A 17,865-nucleotide genomic window follows, 5' to 3' on the forward strand; every position below is an offset into this window, starting at 1 on the left:
GGAAGGAAGGAAGGAAGGAAGGAAGGAAGGAAGGAAGGAAGGAAGGACTACCAGAGAGAGAGAGATGCCTGGTCAACTTTTGTAACCTGTCCTCAAACCACATTATTTAAAACAGGAATATACAAAAGTTGTCTATTTAAATCACTGGGAAAGCTTCAAAAATACAGAATTCTCAAAGCCTGTTCTAGACACAAGGTAGCTCCCCAGGCTTCAGGAGTCTGTAGTTTAAAAGCACTTCAGCGTTAATTCTGATGAATAGGTAGGTTTGGAAATCACTATGTATCTTAAAATACTAATATTAAAATCATAAGCTAGAATAAACTTGCTCTCTTAAATCCTTTTTGAAAAAGATCTTAAAACATATTTGTGGACTAAACTTTTACAATGGAATTTCACTTCAAGATAACAGAGAAACATTTTATGAAAATGTATCCTAATAGTGTGACTTGGATTAATAATTTAAGTAGCATTTGAATATAAGGTACTGAGTTTTGTGGTTATTACTGAAACCTTTAAGGTATTTTATACAAATTTCTAGCAGGTTTTCAACTCAAGGGAAGACATGAAAAGCAATGGCATAATCAAATACATTAGCACTGAAAAAAAAACAAAAACAAACAAACAAAGAACTATATAGTTAAATACAGCCCATGAGAGGAATAAAAAAGGGAATGAATGATAACCTAAGGCCTTTTGGCCTTACATTTTTGTTCCCAGTCCACTCTTCCCCTATAAGGGGAAATAAAATAAACATTCTTTCCTAGTTCTTGGCATAGTTATTCGGTGGGTAACTATTCTAAGTTAACTGAGACACACAAGATTTAAAGAGGTAACAAATAAATACCTAGGAAGACAGAGAAGTCAGGTTAGAAGCCTTATCTAGCTAGTGATGTAGTGCATAACATCATCGTCAGTACAAGCAAACGGAGACTCAGGGTCCTTTATGTGACTGACAGACGTGGAAGAGATCTGATCCTTATGAAGAATCTGTGCTTGCTGTAAGACTTGTAGGAATAATTAAATGCCTCCTTCACTGATGAGATGAAGTCTCTTACAGGCAAGTTGACAATACAGTAAGAATGAACTCCATTAGAAGGCTGAATGAAAGTAAAAGCTAGCATCATTGGCAAAAGGTAACTTAAAAACATCAACCAAAAAACACTGTCGACCCTAAAAAAAAATTACCCCAGAAATATATATATGTATGTATGTATATATATATATATATATATAAAAACAATGTACACATCCGTATCACTGACAATTACAAGAAAATAGCCATTTATAGAAGTTACACAACGCTTTCAGCAAGTCCCAAAACAATTTTGGGAGACAAATAAAGCCATTGGATAAATAAATATACATACTAGCAAATATAAAACAATTTCTGGTTACGAATTGTCATCAATTCTCCTTTAGGACCCAGAGGAAAATGGTAGTAAATCTGGTCAGGACTACATATATTACATGGGATTAAAAAATACAACCAATTAAACAGCTCTAACAATGATACAAATATTTAAAAGAATGTCTTAAAAGTCAAACATTCATAACTGGAAATAGCACAATTTTAATAGGTCCTTAAGAATTATAATGTGTACACAGGTAGCTTGCTGTGGCATGGATCCATGGCCCCTGCATTTACTACAGTAATGTTTGCTTTGTGCACTGACAGGCTGGGCACATCTCAATTCAAAAACTACACACCTCTGGTTAACTACAGCTACCAACAAAGAAAATAGATGATTGGAAGACAATCTATTAAAATGAAAAAAAAAGCCGCTAACTTGTTTCTAACTTACTTTATTTGTATCAACAACTTTAGAATTATCCAAATAAAGTAATGGAAAAAAAATAATGTATTAATTTGGTCTCAACTGTCAGGCCATGTAAAATTTCAAAAATCTGTTGTTCTTGACTCACTTCTCAGCTGACTTCCATACAGGAGTCCTCCTAGCATGGGCCTGCTTTTTTATTATTAAAGTGCCCACAGGTGTACAAGTGTTTACATTTTCCCTTAAGGTTGTGGGAAGGGCTTGAGACTGTATTCATTTAATCAGGAAAACTTTCAGCAGTTATGCATGTCAAAAATTCAGCTCTTATACAGGTTTGGGATTTGCTATATAAGCATAAAAATCATGGGGGCAGGAAATTAACTAGGTTCACAATTTTGAGAAAGAGCATATGTAAAGGTAACATATGTACATTTTATTTCAAGAAAGACATAAGACAAACAGCATAAAGATGCCCAGGTGCCCTAAAGATAAATACATTTCAAAGATTCTCATTAAAATGAATCTGTAGTATTGTTCCTGCAAGCAAAATACCTTTTTTTTAAATTAAAAAAAAAAAAAAAATCAGTATTCTGAATTGCAATTGCTGTTTTTTTTTTTTTGCAGAAAATCTGCCATGATTATTTTTTTTTAATGAATAAGGATTTTCCACAAAACAGGCTTGCTCTACATGCTAGATTTTTAAACAGTTCAGTGACACAATATGCTAACTACATACACAACAGATAATATAGTAAGAAAACACTCAACCTGATGAAAAGTTAAAATCTTCATTAATACACTGAAAACTGACAACTCATGCCTTTAAAATCAAAAATACAAAAATTAAATGTTTTCCTAAAAAGATCTCCTTATTTTAAGGATTCATTTGAAAATGAAGCTGCATGTAATTTGTACAATAAGTTGTACAAGTAAACAGGTAATATACATAAAAAATTAACTGACATACTCCTCAATTATCAGTTGTCCACCTTTAATTTCCAATACTGTACTTTCTTAACAAGCATACAAAATATCAAACTTCTCTTTAGAAAAAGTGCCGTTCTTTGACATCCTTTACACAAAAACAGTCTGAGCCTGTGGCATGTTAATGCAGTTGAGAGGCAAAGCATACTAACTTTTACAAATTCTACCTTCCATAAAAAGCCTCCTGAAAAGGAGAATACACGCCACTATAAAAATATCAACCTCTTGTGGTAGCTGCATTAGGGAGCCACGGCGTGGCGACTATTTTCATATAGCATAGAAAACCACTATGAGCATATTAACTGGTGGCCCGGGCGTGTTCTGTGCCACACGATTATGCATAGCCACTGTTAGGTACCAAGACTGTTACACAGAGTTTTAAACTGATTGTAACCAAGAGCATAACAGAGGTACTACCAGCCCATGCAAAGTAAAAATACTGAGTCACTGTGCTGAGTACTTCATTCCTGGAGAAAACCAAAGGCAGCAGTAACTGAACCAAGCCCAACAGGTGACTGAACTCGTTCTCTTCGAAGATTAGTGAGCACAGTGAAGTCTGAGGTATACCTTTATCCATTATATGTGTGCCATTGCAAGATATTACCATCTGGAATACATGTCATCACAATGGTTCAAATCATTTGAATATTAGTCATTCATATATTCTTAACTACCCAATCTCTTGATTTCTGAAGATTTCACCTACAGTAGAATATTACAGAACAAAATATAAATGCATGTATTTTTTTTTAAATGAAACTTACATGGTCTAAAAGTAGAGAATATTTTTAAACAAATATACAATATGCAGGCAGACAAAGCAGGAAAACGGCCATTCAAATGTATAATAAAAAAAAAATTGACTATTTCCAGAAAACTATGAAGCGCCTCAACTAAAAGGAATGCATCATGAGATTCTAATCTAATACAGGTCAGAAATGTAAAAAGGTATAAACCTTAACAGGAAAAATAAAACAACTCTTACTGGCCATTCCTGTTGAAATGAGAATAGTAAAGTAACAGAAAAGTGGCTACAAACCCACGGAGAGCACCAAACAGAGAGAAAATGAAAGTCCACTTTCATCTCTGTTATTGTCATAAAATCCTGTGTAACTACAGGTCCAACTGCTGGTGGCAGAAACAGAATTCTTTATAAACTGCAGATGTCCTGTACATAGAAAGTTTCACTGGAGTTGCACTAGTTCTACAGACGCTTCTGTTCAGCCTACCACTGTATGTATCAATCTGAGATAGTCTCTTTCTGTAACCCTTCATTATTTTTGGGCACCAAAGATAAGAAAAGCAAGACGGGGTACAAAAATGCAAAATTTCAACAGTAATGGCAATGTTTTTGTCTTAGTCCAAAAGGGTCCTGCATTCTCCCCCCCACCCCTTCAGTAATCTGACAAGTCTTTGAACTTAATCTGGGGGCAGCAAATCATGCAATCGAAATCTGTCTCTGATGTGAGGCCGGACATCTTCATTCTGTGTGGAGAAAAGATGACTTGTGAAAAACCACATAGTTTCTATGGTACAGATCTACATAACATGCATTATGAACACACTTTACTTCACAACACGTTAATGTGCTTGCCAAACAGAGTCAGCTTTTATGATTCACATAACTGGATCTGTACTGGCAGACCTGTCTCTTTCATAGTAATCTCTGAACAGTACAGTGGAAACTACTTACTTAGCATTTACATTGTACTGGGTATTACTAAATACTTTAGAGACAATTTCAAGCATTTGGGAGGAAACACCACACAAAACTCTCTAGGGGACTTGAGCACTTGTAGATTCGGGTAATACAGGGGAGCCTGGATCCAATCTAGAAGGCTATGGAGGGGTGGCCATGTATTAGAATACAAGATAAAAATAAATAGGAACTTAGAAATAGATAAGTAAAAGGGTTATACCGCTAAATTCTACTTTCTACAATTGATTGACTTATAAATAAAAATAATTCCTGTAAACATAGAGGCAAAATATGAACTACTAAAGTCTGGTAGGCCTTATTTTAATAATTTCTAATACAATTCAAACTGTTCATGGGAAACAACACCGGGAAGTACCTGACATAAGACTGCACATCACTGAATCTGTGCTGAGCCCTCTACTCTCCTCCAGGGAAGGAATACTATTTATTCTGCCTTTAAGCACCCCGGCCTCCAAGCCCAGGATTTCTCTTATAAAACCCATGGAGGAATGGAGCCTTTTCTGAGCCCTTGCTCTCTCCAGTGTTCCTGGCTTCTCTATTATCTTCCTCTTGTATCTCTTAATGAAGAAAGATGTTTAAACATCTTAACGTGCTGGGCATGGCAGCACTCAAGAGCCAGAGACAGGCAGATCTCTAAGAGCTGGAGGCCAGCCTGATACACATAGCAAGTTCCAGGCCAGACAAGGCTACAGAGTGAGACCCTGTCTCAAACAACAAAAACAATTTGACCTATTTATTTGATCCATTTTATTGGCCACTGATAAAACTTTCCTTGAATACCAGCTATATCATTCATTAGAGGCTTAGTGCCCTAAGGCAGAACCTTGGCAGATACAGGTGATAATAAACTCTGCTTCTAATCAAAATAATTTGCTCACCAGAAACTCCCTAAGTCAGTCACTACCCTCCCAGACAGTCTTTTTTTTTTTAATTAAATTTTTATTTTTTTATATTAGTTACAGTTTAGTTACTTTGTATCCTAGCGGTAGCCTCTTCCCTCATTCCCTCCCAATCCCACCATCCCTCCCTCATCTCCTCCCGTGCCCCTCTCTAAATCTACTGATAGGGGAGGTCCTCCTCTCCTTCCATTTGACCCTAGCTTATCAGGTCTCACCAGGACTGGCTGCAATGCCAGATAGTGTTTTTGTCTCACCCTGCCACACAGTGATCCCACACAAACATGAGACTGGCCTCAAACTCAAAGATTTGCCTGCCTCTGTCTCCTAAGTGCTGGAATTAAAAGTGTTACCGCCGCCTGGCAAGGGAACTTTTTGAAAGGTTTAGACTCCCTGAGGTTAACTGATCCACAGAACTCTATGTACTTGTGGAATCTATGTTCTCATTGCAAGGCCAAGCTCACTCTCAAGCTGCCAACATGAGCTCTGCAGGTACTCCTGCTGTTTATTTTTTAACACTTTAATGAGAAGACTGACTGAAAGTAACTTATAGAGTACTCTATTTCAATATGCAAATAGAAATAAACTGTATTGAAAAAAACTTTTTGAGACAAGAATTTCATTTAGTCCCAGGCTAACCTCAAGCTCATGATGTAGATAAAAATGACCTTTAATTCCTGATCCTCCTGCCTCCACCTTAGTGCTATGCACCACATGGTCAGAAACCTTGTTTCAATGTAAGAATACGCCTAAGTCCTATTTCCACAGCACATTATTAAGCTTTATTAAAAACAACAAAACCTTAGGGGCTGGAGAGATGGGTCAAGGTTAAGAGCGCTGGCTCTTCTTCCAGAGGACCTAAGTCCAATTCTCAGCACCTAACATATTACAACCATCTCTAACTCCAGTTCTAGGGGATCCAACACCCTCACACAGATATGTAAGCATGCAAAACACCAATGCATATGAAATAAACATGAATTCAAAACAAAAAGCCCCTATCTTCTTCCCTCTGCCATAATCTTTTACCATGTAACTTAACTGTTGTTTTTTAGGGAGGGTCTCACTACATATATAACCTAAACTGACCTCAGTTTGATGACTGCCTTAGCCTTCTCAGTTGGTTCACCGTGAACTTTAAATTTAGATTTGTTCAATATAGTTCTATTAACAAAGGTATACTTACCAGTTCTACAAGCTTCTCCAGAAACGGAATCAATTTTAGGAGTTCATTGTCATTTTTATCCATAAACCAACTTTCTATAGGGATTCCATTAGAAAGCTAAAACAATAAATATATAATTAGGTTCTCTTTAACTACGTTAGCCTGCTTTGGAAAACTAAAGAAACAGACATAAATAACTACAGTGTAAAAGTTTCTCTGAAAAGAAATGCTACTAGGATTTCACTGACAGCTCAATAATGCAAGACAGAGCCTAATGAATTAAATGAAGCTTAATTGTTCAGTGTCACTTACTTCCTCAGTAAATACAAAGTTAATCAACAAAAAAACTAATGAAAGTTCTATAATACTACTCATTCAAAAAAGTTACCAGCACAATGCTAGTCACTGAGGACAATGTCCTTCCTACTGTTTGTCCTGCCTCTCCTTGTTTGTTTGTTGTTTTTCATTTCTGTAGTCTCTGTTCCATTCTTCTGAGACAGAGGCTTGTTCTGTTGACCTTATAAACCAGTATAAGTCGTTTTAGTAACTCAGCTGGTACAGCAAGGATATAGAAAAAATATTAGCAAAACATGAAAGTTTTGCTAAAACCATCTAAGAAAATAATCCAAATTGTTTAAGTCAATATACTACAATACTAATTTTAGTTATCAAACAAAATGCTATTAATTGATTATACCTCTTAATTCTATTTTCAGATTTACTACTTAAATTTTTCTTAATTTATGTAGTTACTTCATGCAGAAGACCATTTCCCACAAGCACTTATCCATTTGGCATGTCTAATCCTAAAAGGTAGCATAGTAAATAGAAAAATCCCATTTTTTTTCTATCATAGTCTTCTTGGTAACAATTGTCTTCTTTGGATTTTTTCCAACTGAATGTCTTTAGGACTCTTCTCCATACCTGATAGGCAAAGGCTTGTGGTGAGTTGTCAATTATTATAGTTTTAGAAAGATCTCTTCCAAGAATATTTAAGTCCTTTATATAGTTTCCTTGTACACAAACACAATGTTCACGGAAAAGTCGGTGCCTAAACAAAAATTAAAACATTTTAAAACATGCACTGAAACATATTCATGTAAGCATAAATTTTATACATATTCTTTTCTCTCAGGAAACAAATTCAAATACAAATACTGGGCCTAAGCTGTGGACTAATTTCAATATAAAAAATTCTTAGAAAATTCTTGAGACCTTAAAAAAAATTACAGTATTTTAAAGAACTTTGGTTTACACTATAATGTCATAAATTACAAGAGGGAATTAAAACTTTTAAGTTGTTTTTGTAATTTAATTACCCAGGAAAGCTCAGCTCAGATGCAGCATTTGGTTGTCAGCGAGGTCCTGCTTTTTAACCAATTTTCCAGATGGTTGACTGAGGCTCAAGTGACTTGCCCAAGGTCACAGTAAGTCTGTGGTTAGCCCCGTATTGGAACCCAGGATCCTCCTGGCTCCCAGTCCTTTGTTCTAACCAGTAGACCACACATCCTCCCTATCCCTGTACATGCCAGAATAGAAAATATAAGAAGGTATGTTTTTTTGTGGAAAAAAAAAAAAAAAATGCTGCAGAGGCCAAAACATTCCATCATTTCAACTTTCCCCAAACATTCATTTCTTTTAAAAAGTGTGTGTGTGTGTGTGTGTGTGTGTGTGTGTATGAGAGAGAGAGAAAGAAAGACAGACAGACAGAGATTGCTTCAAAAAATGGGTATTGATGCCAGATATGGTGTACTGCTTTAACCCCAGCACTCTGGGAGGCAGAGGCAGGCAGATCTCTAAGTTTGAGGCCAGCCTGGCCTACAGAGTAAGTTCCAGGACAGCCAGGGCTACAGAGAAACCTGTCTTAAAAAAACAAACCAAAGGAAAACAAAAACCAAAACAGTTGTTAAGTATTATAAATGTAAACTAACAACCAATCTCACCAACTAAATCTAGAAGTCTATCAAAAACTGTACAAGTCATACACACTATAGTAATTATCCACATTTATAATCAATATATTATTCTCTAAATAGTACTCATTATTGATTTATAGGTTTTTCACCTTGAAATGCATCACGCCAAATGCCTTAATAGCTTGTCTTGTTTGCAATATACTACATAATCTACTACTTTTAGTCTTATAATCTCAAGAAAGTAGTATTTTTAGCTGGGCATGATGGTGAACACCTTTAATCCAGAGCCCACGTTCATTAACACCTGAGCCATCTCTCTAGCCCCAACAACATTTAAAAAGCATACATAAACTCAACATAAAAATCCAGTGCAGGTGGCAATGACAAAGAGGAAGTTTTAGGTACCCTGTCACTAAAAAGATAATTACCTTTTTATCTCCCTCTTGTCCCCTCTCTCTTTCTCTCTTATTTTTGGTTTTTTGAGACAAGGTTTCTCTGTGTAGCCCTGGCTATCCTGGACTCCAGAGCACTTCAACAAATTCCAATCTGTTCACATTTTTTTTTCTCCTTAAGTTTTTCAAAATCTAATTTAGTAGAACAAATCAGAATTCCCAAGTGTGTATTTTATAAACCTAGCTATTATAACACAAAGTAACAGCATGACTATTCCCCAGAAAAATGAAAGCAGCAAAGGATCACACTGCATACAACAAAATTTTTTTAGAATAGTCATCAAAGCAAAATCTAAATTTATATACTTTTATAAATGTTAGATACAGTTAACATATAATATACTTTGGTGAATAGAAAATACCATTTTTTTTTTTACCCTGTAACTTATCTGATCCTTTCATTTCAATTAAAAATTAAAGATCACAGTTAAATAAAACTAAGTAAGTGGTCACAGGGGAAAAACCTTTCAATATAATTGCAACCACTCAATAAAGGTTTTATTTATTTATTTTTTTTTTCCCAGTTTGTTGAGATAGCATCTCACTGCATAACTCAAGCTGGCATAAAACTCACAGAGACCTTCTGGCTTGTGCCATTATGTCTGGGAATAAAGTATTAACAGTAGGTAAACTAGGTTTAAGATTTATTACTAAGATAATGTGAGATACTCAAGAAAAGCAATGCCCAGCTTAATAGCTGCTACAAGCTTCTTACACCCTCTTGCTCTACTCTCAATCACTCAGTTCTTAGAGAAGTAAGTACTGTAGTCTTGACTGAAGTCTCTCCAGTTGAGAGAAATAATGGAATTGGTTTTCAAAATCCCCCAAGGCATACCTGCTAAGCAGGAATACATGCCATCTGCTGGTTAATGGCATATACAAAGAACAGAGTCCAGATGAGGATTAACCTGAACGCTTAAGCCAATTTTTTATTAAGCCAATTTTCCAGTTAGATGCATGTAACATTTTCTCTGCATTAAATGTGCTCTTAAGGAATCTTTTCTATTATACTTCTTTTTCTGTATGCCATTACAGTGTAACAAATGTTATCTCAGAGACAGGGAAATAAAACAAGATCACAGTGAAAACTTCCACCCACCAACCACCCGGCCCCCAGTCCCCTCCCTGGAATTCCCAGATATAAAGATACAGATGTGACAGTAAATAAATATGTTTGATTTTGGGACCCTTCAAGGTATGTCTGTCTGAAGTTACATAATTAGGAACTCTTTTAAGAGTTGGGGGGACTTAAAAAACTCATTTACCATTCAACACAATAAATCTCTCAATGGCCATTGGCCATTAAAATTAAATAGAATCAAAGTAACTGCATATATGAGTGTGACAGACATTTCTACTATTTCTTAATTAAATTTACCTGACCAGTTGCTTTTTAGGGTCTAGTATGTTCAGTAACTTGTCTGCATACACCTTCTTAGAAGCAGTAAAAAGAATGATCTACAAATTCAGGGAAAAGAAGTAATCATTATACATGATCTAAATATGGGTACTATGTTGAATAAAATAAAAATACAATGTAAATAGTTTAAGCACATTTACCTCATACATCTGAGACATTCGTTCCAGGAATTCCCTGAAGAACGGTCTTAATCTCACATAAACCTGAAGAAATGCAAACACAGTTTTCAGCAATTAAAAATAAAATAAAAACCACCTTAAGATGTTGTGCTCTAATTTTGGATATATTATAATTTAAGTTTAAATTTTAAAGTAACAGAAATATTTACTAAGTGCATATAGCAGAAGCACTATTTCATATACCAGAAGACTTAAGAGGTTCTTTTAGAGAGGTAGTAATTATTGACTTTCATTTTTAATAGCAAATGCAATAGCACTTCACTGAAATGTAATTTCAAAAAGCACTTCAACTAAAAATAGAAAATTAGAAAATTTCCCTAATTACAGATTTTGATCCACCAAATCATGTCCATCTTCCAACCAGGTAGCATCCATCCAATCATTATGCAGGCTGTGTGTCAGTGCTAAGCTGACCTGTCTCAATGACCTTCCTCAATAGGTACTCAGAACTTCTTCTGAATAAACACCTGTTAAAAATACCCATACTTAATTTTTTATTAAGATGATAATAGTCAAGAAGGTGGTACCTGGATTGGTGAGTTTAAAAACTGACCCCCTTCTTTAACCTTCATCAACCTACCCTTCTACATTTAATGATTCAGATATAACAAATGAGACTGTAAGTATAAAAGACAACAGTTCTCAAAGCCCACTGCTCAGGGTAATTTCCATTGTGTTATGTTATGTTGTGTTGTGTTGTGTTGTGTTGTATTATATTGTATTGTATTGTATTGTATTGTATTGTATTGTATTGTATTGTATTGTATGATATGTGGGTTGAGACAGTTTTTCTGTGTAGTCCTGGCAATCCTGGAACTTATTCTGTAGATTGGGCTGGCCTCAAACTCAAGAGATCTGTCTGCCTTTGCCTTCCAAGTGCTGGTATTAAAGGTGTGTGCCATCACTGCCATGCTATGTATTCTTATTTCTATGTTAACATTATTGCTCTTGTAATACACTACAATATTCAGAAAAAGCACACAAATAAGCCATAAATAATCACTATTAGAGTCCACTCTTCCACTGTGTTCACTTGGTGACTAACTTTTCTACTCCATTGAGAAGTGACTACCGATTTCAGATACCATAAATAAGTATTTATTAAGCCAAGTTAAATAAATTGTGACTTCCGAACAAGCTTGTGGTGACTACACATTTAATGCAAGCCTAGTGTTCAATTCTGCCATTTGTGTGAAAATGTTCTGTGACAAAAATGGCAGTTCTGGGAATGTTTTATGGTAAAACATAGAAAGCATGCAACAAAAGAAAACAAAGAAAAGTGACATTTTCCAATGACTTCTGATTAGACTGAAGCTGAAATTGCACTATGCACCCTACTGCTATTACAATGTTTGACTATAACACATTTTATAATTTGACGCTGCTTTCAAAACGATAGACGTAAGAGTACACTGCTAGTGCTTCCTGACCCTGACAATACAAAGAGTAAAAGAGTTGCCTGTCAAGGTTTTTACCTGCAGAGCAGATTCACCATTTTATCAGAAAGGTGTCACAGAAAGATCAAAACACACAGATAACATAATGGTTAATGGAGAAAAAAATATTAGGAAAAAAAGTTAGGTCTCAAATAAAACCACAGGGACCTATACCACGTGATACAATTACACAACCATAAGCAAAAATAGCAAAGATTAGGTACAAGCCCAACAAGGTCTATGTCATTGAGATCTATTAAACATGATCAGCAATATATGAATCAGCAAGCCCCAAGTTTTATTCTAAAGGAAATAACAAAAGTATGTATAATATAGTCTCTTTTTTGTTTATTAGATCCATTTGCTGGAGGCAAGGTATGTTTGTGGCATGTACATGCCATTCAGTCAGAGGACAACTTTCAAAAATCCACTTTTTTTGACCAAGGAATCAAACACTGAGGTTGTCAGGCTTTGTGGCAAGTTTTTACCTGCTGAGCCATCATGTTGGCCCTGAAAGTTTAATTCATGACATTGTTATTTAATTGTATTGTCAAAGATAGACATATGCGTCCTTCTAAATGCTTCAAAACCTATTCCACAAATAACCATTAGCTCTGTTTTCCTTCTCCAAACTTCAGTCTTATAAAGGATTATATTCTAAAGTACTCACTCTCTATTTTCTACCAACTATCATTTTCAGATTCAGAACTTAAATGGCTTGGATGCTGGGGATGGTCCTTTCTGCCTAGCCTTCTCAATGCGACCATGCCTAATCAAACTCAACTCTTAACTGTGCACAAGAGAACAAAAGAATGATTTTACTCTAGTTAAATATGTTCTTGCAAATCTACAACAATGCTATTTGGTTTAAATCTGTTGTCAATAAACCAAATATATTTTGAAAAACATGTAAGTTTAAAAATAATGCGCTAGTGACAGTAACACGTGATTACTATCTACAAGACTGACAACCATTCACAAGTGGGGATTTGTAAATATGTGCACCATGCCATATCTTTAAAAATGAAAAACATTATAATCTGCTGGGTGGTGGTGAGGATGCATATCTTTAGTCCCAGCCTTCAGGAAGCAGAGGCAGGAGGATCTCAATGAATTTAAGGCCAGCCTGGTCTACACAAAGGGAGTTTCAGGACAGCCAAGATTACACAAAGAAACTATGTAGAAAAACAACAAAAACAAAACTATTAGACTCTATTAGAAAAGTGTTTTACAAAAATTTAAATTTTATATAATAAGAAAATGGTACCCTGCATTAACAGTACAATAACACTACTTGACAATGAATAGCTTGTTTCTGTATCCTCTTTTGTATCATGTCAATGAAAACTATATGTACATGGTACTAATAAAACACGAACAGAACCACAAATAATTTTGTCAGTTACATAGAAGAATACTTACAAACTGACCATAAACACTGAATTGTTAAGTCTAGTTAAGTTCAAATTTAACTTATTACTATTAGTTTATTAACCTCCCATCTGTTATTTTATCAATAGGACCAAAAAGCAGAGTGAAATCTACCTACAAATAAGCTGCTTGTTTCTACTAGTCTTCCTAAAAGAAATATTTTACATGATTTTTAAGCCCAGACAGTATGACAATAACATGAAAAAAAATTCTTTCACTAGCCATCATGGCATGGCACACACCTTTATTTCCAGCACTTGAGAGGCCCAGGCAGGCTGATCTCTGAATTTGAGGCCAGCCTGGTCTACAGAGCCAGTTTCAGGATATCCCAGGGCTACAAAGAGAAACCGTCTTAAAAAAAACAAAAACAAACAAAAAAACCTTTTTTTTCAATACTTTCTTTAGGATGTCTTTTGAACTTACTGATTTACCATGATAATTTAAAAAATAATAATAAATTTATAGAGTGGAAGTATAGTTCAAGGTTTACATGTATACTTGGCTTAGGCAGGACCCATCAAGAGCAACAAAAGAAAAATACATTTGATAGAGTTCATTTAACCCCGCTACTCCAGAGGCTAAAGCAGGAGGATTTCATTGAGTTTATTAAGAGGTAAAACACAAAATATACACCAGAGCAAGTACACTAGGTTTTTCTTTAAACAAGAGGACACTTAGTGAGCACACTTATTTAACACGCAGAGACAAGTGCAATAGCACACCTCATGTCAAAATGTGATCTCAGCACATGGGCAGCTGAAAGCAGAAAACAAAGGATGCTAGTTTTTAAGGAATGAAATGCTGTGATTATCTGGGAGGAAGATCCCTGATTAATAGATACACATGTATACAAAGTAGCTCTGCCAATTTCCAAACTTTTGGACACCTTAGTTCCCTCATCTACAAAATGAACTTCAGTGTTATGAAGGTTAAATAATACTCATAAAGCATTTGGTATTGTGGCCACCACATTTAAAGTGACCTAGCTCTTTACTTGTGGGGTAAAACTGAGCAACCACAAGTCTAAAGAGAACTTAGACTACCACCCAGTCCCTTAAAAGAAATATTACTGACTCTCACTAACATTTTCTTAGCACCAGTACCAAGCACAGAAACAAAGGCCAAATCTTCTGTTTCTCCAAGAACAGAAGGCTACTCAAGTAGGAGCCATGGAGGCTCAACTTCATAACCCATAGGTCAGTCATCATTTGCTCCACCTAGTTCCAGTAAGAGGCAGGGGTGATATTTGTCGAGAGAATCAAACTGGGAATGAATAGTTAAGAACTAAAACATCAGAACCAGTATTTTCCCTAATGAAGCAAAATTCAATCTGAAAAGGGATTTACAGTCAAACTGGACTAAAGTATAATGTTCATTATGGGAAAATGGCCATTTATTTGTACATAAATTTAAGTACATGAAACTTTAATGACTATATTAAGAGAAACTACAATTACTTTTAAGATCGAAAAAGTAGCCATTTAAGTAACAATATGTTGCCTTTAAGAAACACTCTAGCATACACCAGAATGGTGGCTCAAGCCTTTAATCCCAGCATTCTAGAGGCACAGGCAGGCAGGTCTCTGTGCTATTAAGGCTACTCTTGTCTAACTAAGTTGGCTGGCCAACTACTCCTGGCTAGTTGTAGGCCTTCCTTCCAGTAGCAGCAGCAGCAGTGGTGGCATCAGTAACAACAACAACAAATCATTCTAGCAAGCAATTATAAAATTGAAGGATTGTGAGTTCTAGGCCAGCCTGGGCTACACAGTGAGACTCTATCTCAAAACTAAATAAAGTTAAATAAGATCACTCTCAAAAAAATCATTCTAATGGTAGTGGAGCCTCCAATTTAGTGCATATTGTAATCAACTCTCATCTCTTCATATTTAAAATATTTTAAATCCCCGCTATTATATAGCCCAAGCAAGCCCCAGACCCATTCTCTCCCTGCTTTAGCCTTCTGAGCTGCGATGACAGGTATGTCTCACCTGTCTGGCTATATAATCTGTTGTTTTGTTTTCTAAACTATTCCTAATTTGAAAAAGATACTTAAAGAACTCATGAAATATATTTTCTAATAAGCAGAAAACTATAGGTTTAACTTATATTACTAATAATTATAATGAATACAGTGTCAATGATTACTTACTAAGGATGGGAAAGTTAAATTAAAATTGTTCTGATGTATTGTTTTTAACACTTTCTACAAGTAAGTTACTATCCAAATACTGTTCTTGCCTTAGCTAAAAGTGACATCAGGACTAAATATTCATAACCCCAAATATATACAAGGCATAATTATGTACAAATATACATACTTACATACAATAAAAGTAAATTTATAAAACTCAGCAACAAATGCCTAATTGTAAAGTCAGAATTTGCAAAAGAGAAAATGTAATCAGGTGTTTACAACAGAATTCTTCCCCTTATTTATTTTTCTCTTCATGGAGCAAAAATAAAGCTGGTTTTTCTAGGAAGAGTTAGAAGCCATAACACTTGTAATTCTCTTTTTGTAGTGTGAAAAATATCCTGAGCTATATGATTGCCAGTAAAGCAAAGTAGGAGACTGAGCTGTGCTCTCTTCTTCCCACCAGCTTTTCCCGTAAGAGCACCTCTACCAATAAGAACGCATCCTTTACAAGTACCTCCCTACAGCACCCTAGCTCCTCAAGTGCTTACCATAGTCTCATTTCTGGACAGCTGACCCAAAGTTTGTTGATTTTACTGATCCTCAGAAAGCCACTCACTGGCTAAAGTCTTAATGGTGAATACAGTCAAAAATCAGATGCCCCTGCCTTACTGTACAGAATGAGGAGATGGACAACACAGTTGCGTTTGGTGCACTGTGGTGAGACATATGAGGTATCTTCTTTGTCTTCAATCAGCCACATTTGGGCTGAGTAGCTCTATTACATCTTCAAAAAACTGAGCTCCAGTTCTTGATGGAGACAGAGGAAGGTCATTGAGGAGGTGTTTCAGCTCAAGAGCTAAGTGAAAAATGTCTTTTGATTTCAGTTCTGCTTGTGGATAGCAGGCATCTTCTGGATGGAAGAGGGAGTGAGATGACCTAGAGTCTTGAATTGGTGGATCTGCAGGAACAGAAACTAAATACAGTGGAGACCTCTTAACTGAGTAACACCATGAGATGGATTTCCTGACAATGTGTCAATATTTAACTACAAGTTTAAACGTGCACTGGAAGTGATCATGCACCTGTTTTTCCAAATTAAATGCATCTATACCATTTTATGAATAAATCCTTTCTCAATCCTTATGCAACAATTTTAAGGGAAAATGTGTATTAAAAAGTACAGCAATTCAATTAACCTGTACCTTTTTCAAATTAGTCCTTTCATATTTTTCATAGACATAAGCAAGTCTATGATGTAACATGTCAACCTTGAGATGGATCTTTTGGTTTTTTTTTTCTCCATATGAAATGGAATTCATGTAAATACTAAATACTAAAGGATGTTATTATATGAACTTATCCCTATTTCCCAAAATAAGAGTATATATTTTGAAGTATGGCAATCTAAATATAAATACAAGTAGCTACCTAAAGCTTCTCTCAGTCTTAGAAAAGCCTATCACCACATCACCATAAATCTAAATTTTATATATAAAAATAAGAATTCTGATGAACATTTGATTACTCACTTCCACTCAGAATTTACAAATTTATAGTATTTACTCATAATTATTAGATTGTAATTGAGCAAATTTAGGCCTGTTAGCCAAATGCAACCTACCCCTTATTAAAATATTAAGTTTAATTGGAGTACAACTCTATTTTTGTCTATTTTTTGAGACAGGGTCTATGTAGTCCACTCTGGCCTCACACCAATGGTCTTCCTGCCACAGGCTCCCTTGTACTGGGATTGCAGTGCTGGTTTACAGGTGTAGGCTACCCCTTCTGCCTAACTCTTTGCATGGATGGTTTGCCTCATGTTGGAATGGCAGAAAGAGTGGTTGGAACATAATTTGTTTAGCATAATTTATAACTTGAAACTGTTTTAAATTGAAAGAAAAATAAAAGATAGAATTGAAATTAGTTATAGATGTACCTTTACAAACTCAACACAAACCAAAAATAAAACCCAAGAGGATATTTTATCTTTCCTTGATTCACAGCAAGAAGCTGATTCTTAAATACACACACGCGCGCGCGCACACGCACGCACACACACACGCACACACACACACACACACACACACACACACACACACAAGAAGGGATTGCTATGGAACATACAAGTAAGTGCCATGGATGTGCTGTGTAAATTTCACCTCAATAAATTTTAAAGTAAGAGTATATACAGTATTTTATGGGTTTCCACCTTTAGGTGAGCCATGTTACATTACAGTGGTTACATATGTAAGTTACATCTTACCTAATAATGTGGTTTCTCCAAAATGTCTTAGCTCATCCCAGACCCTTGTGTATATTCTTCTTTGCCAGTAGATGGAGACAACACCACTGAAAGT

At 35.5% G+C, this 17,865-nt stretch overlaps 1 protein-coding gene across 1 annotated transcript in view; it reads right to left on the reverse strand.

Moving 5' to 3' along the window:
- Nucleotides 1-6: 6 nt before the first annotated feature.
- Nucleotides 7-17,865, reverse strand: part of Ctdspl2 (CTD small phosphatase like 2) — a 33,674-nt gene continuing 15,815 nt past the window's right edge. The window contains exons 7-11 of the mRNA XM_055624289.1: nucleotides 10,469-10,531; nucleotides 10,287-10,366; nucleotides 7,465-7,591; nucleotides 6,562-6,657; nucleotides 7-4,244 (exon numbers count right to left, since the gene is read on the reverse strand). Of these exons, the coding sequence (XP_055480264.1) occupies nucleotides 4,179-4,244; nucleotides 6,562-6,657; nucleotides 7,465-7,591; nucleotides 10,287-10,366; nucleotides 10,469-10,531 (432 nt within the window). The 3' untranslated portion in view covers nucleotides 7-4,178. The remainder of the gene's footprint in view (nucleotides 4,245-6,561; nucleotides 6,658-7,464; nucleotides 7,592-10,286; nucleotides 10,367-10,468; nucleotides 10,532-17,865) is intronic.

This window comes from Psammomys obesus, unplaced genomic scaffold, assembly GCF_907164565.1.
Source record: "Psammomys obesus unplaced genomic scaffold, mPsaObe1.curated_primary_1811, whole genome shotgun sequence".
Lineage (NCBI taxonomy): Eukaryota > Metazoa > Chordata > Mammalia > Rodentia > Muridae > Psammomys > Psammomys obesus.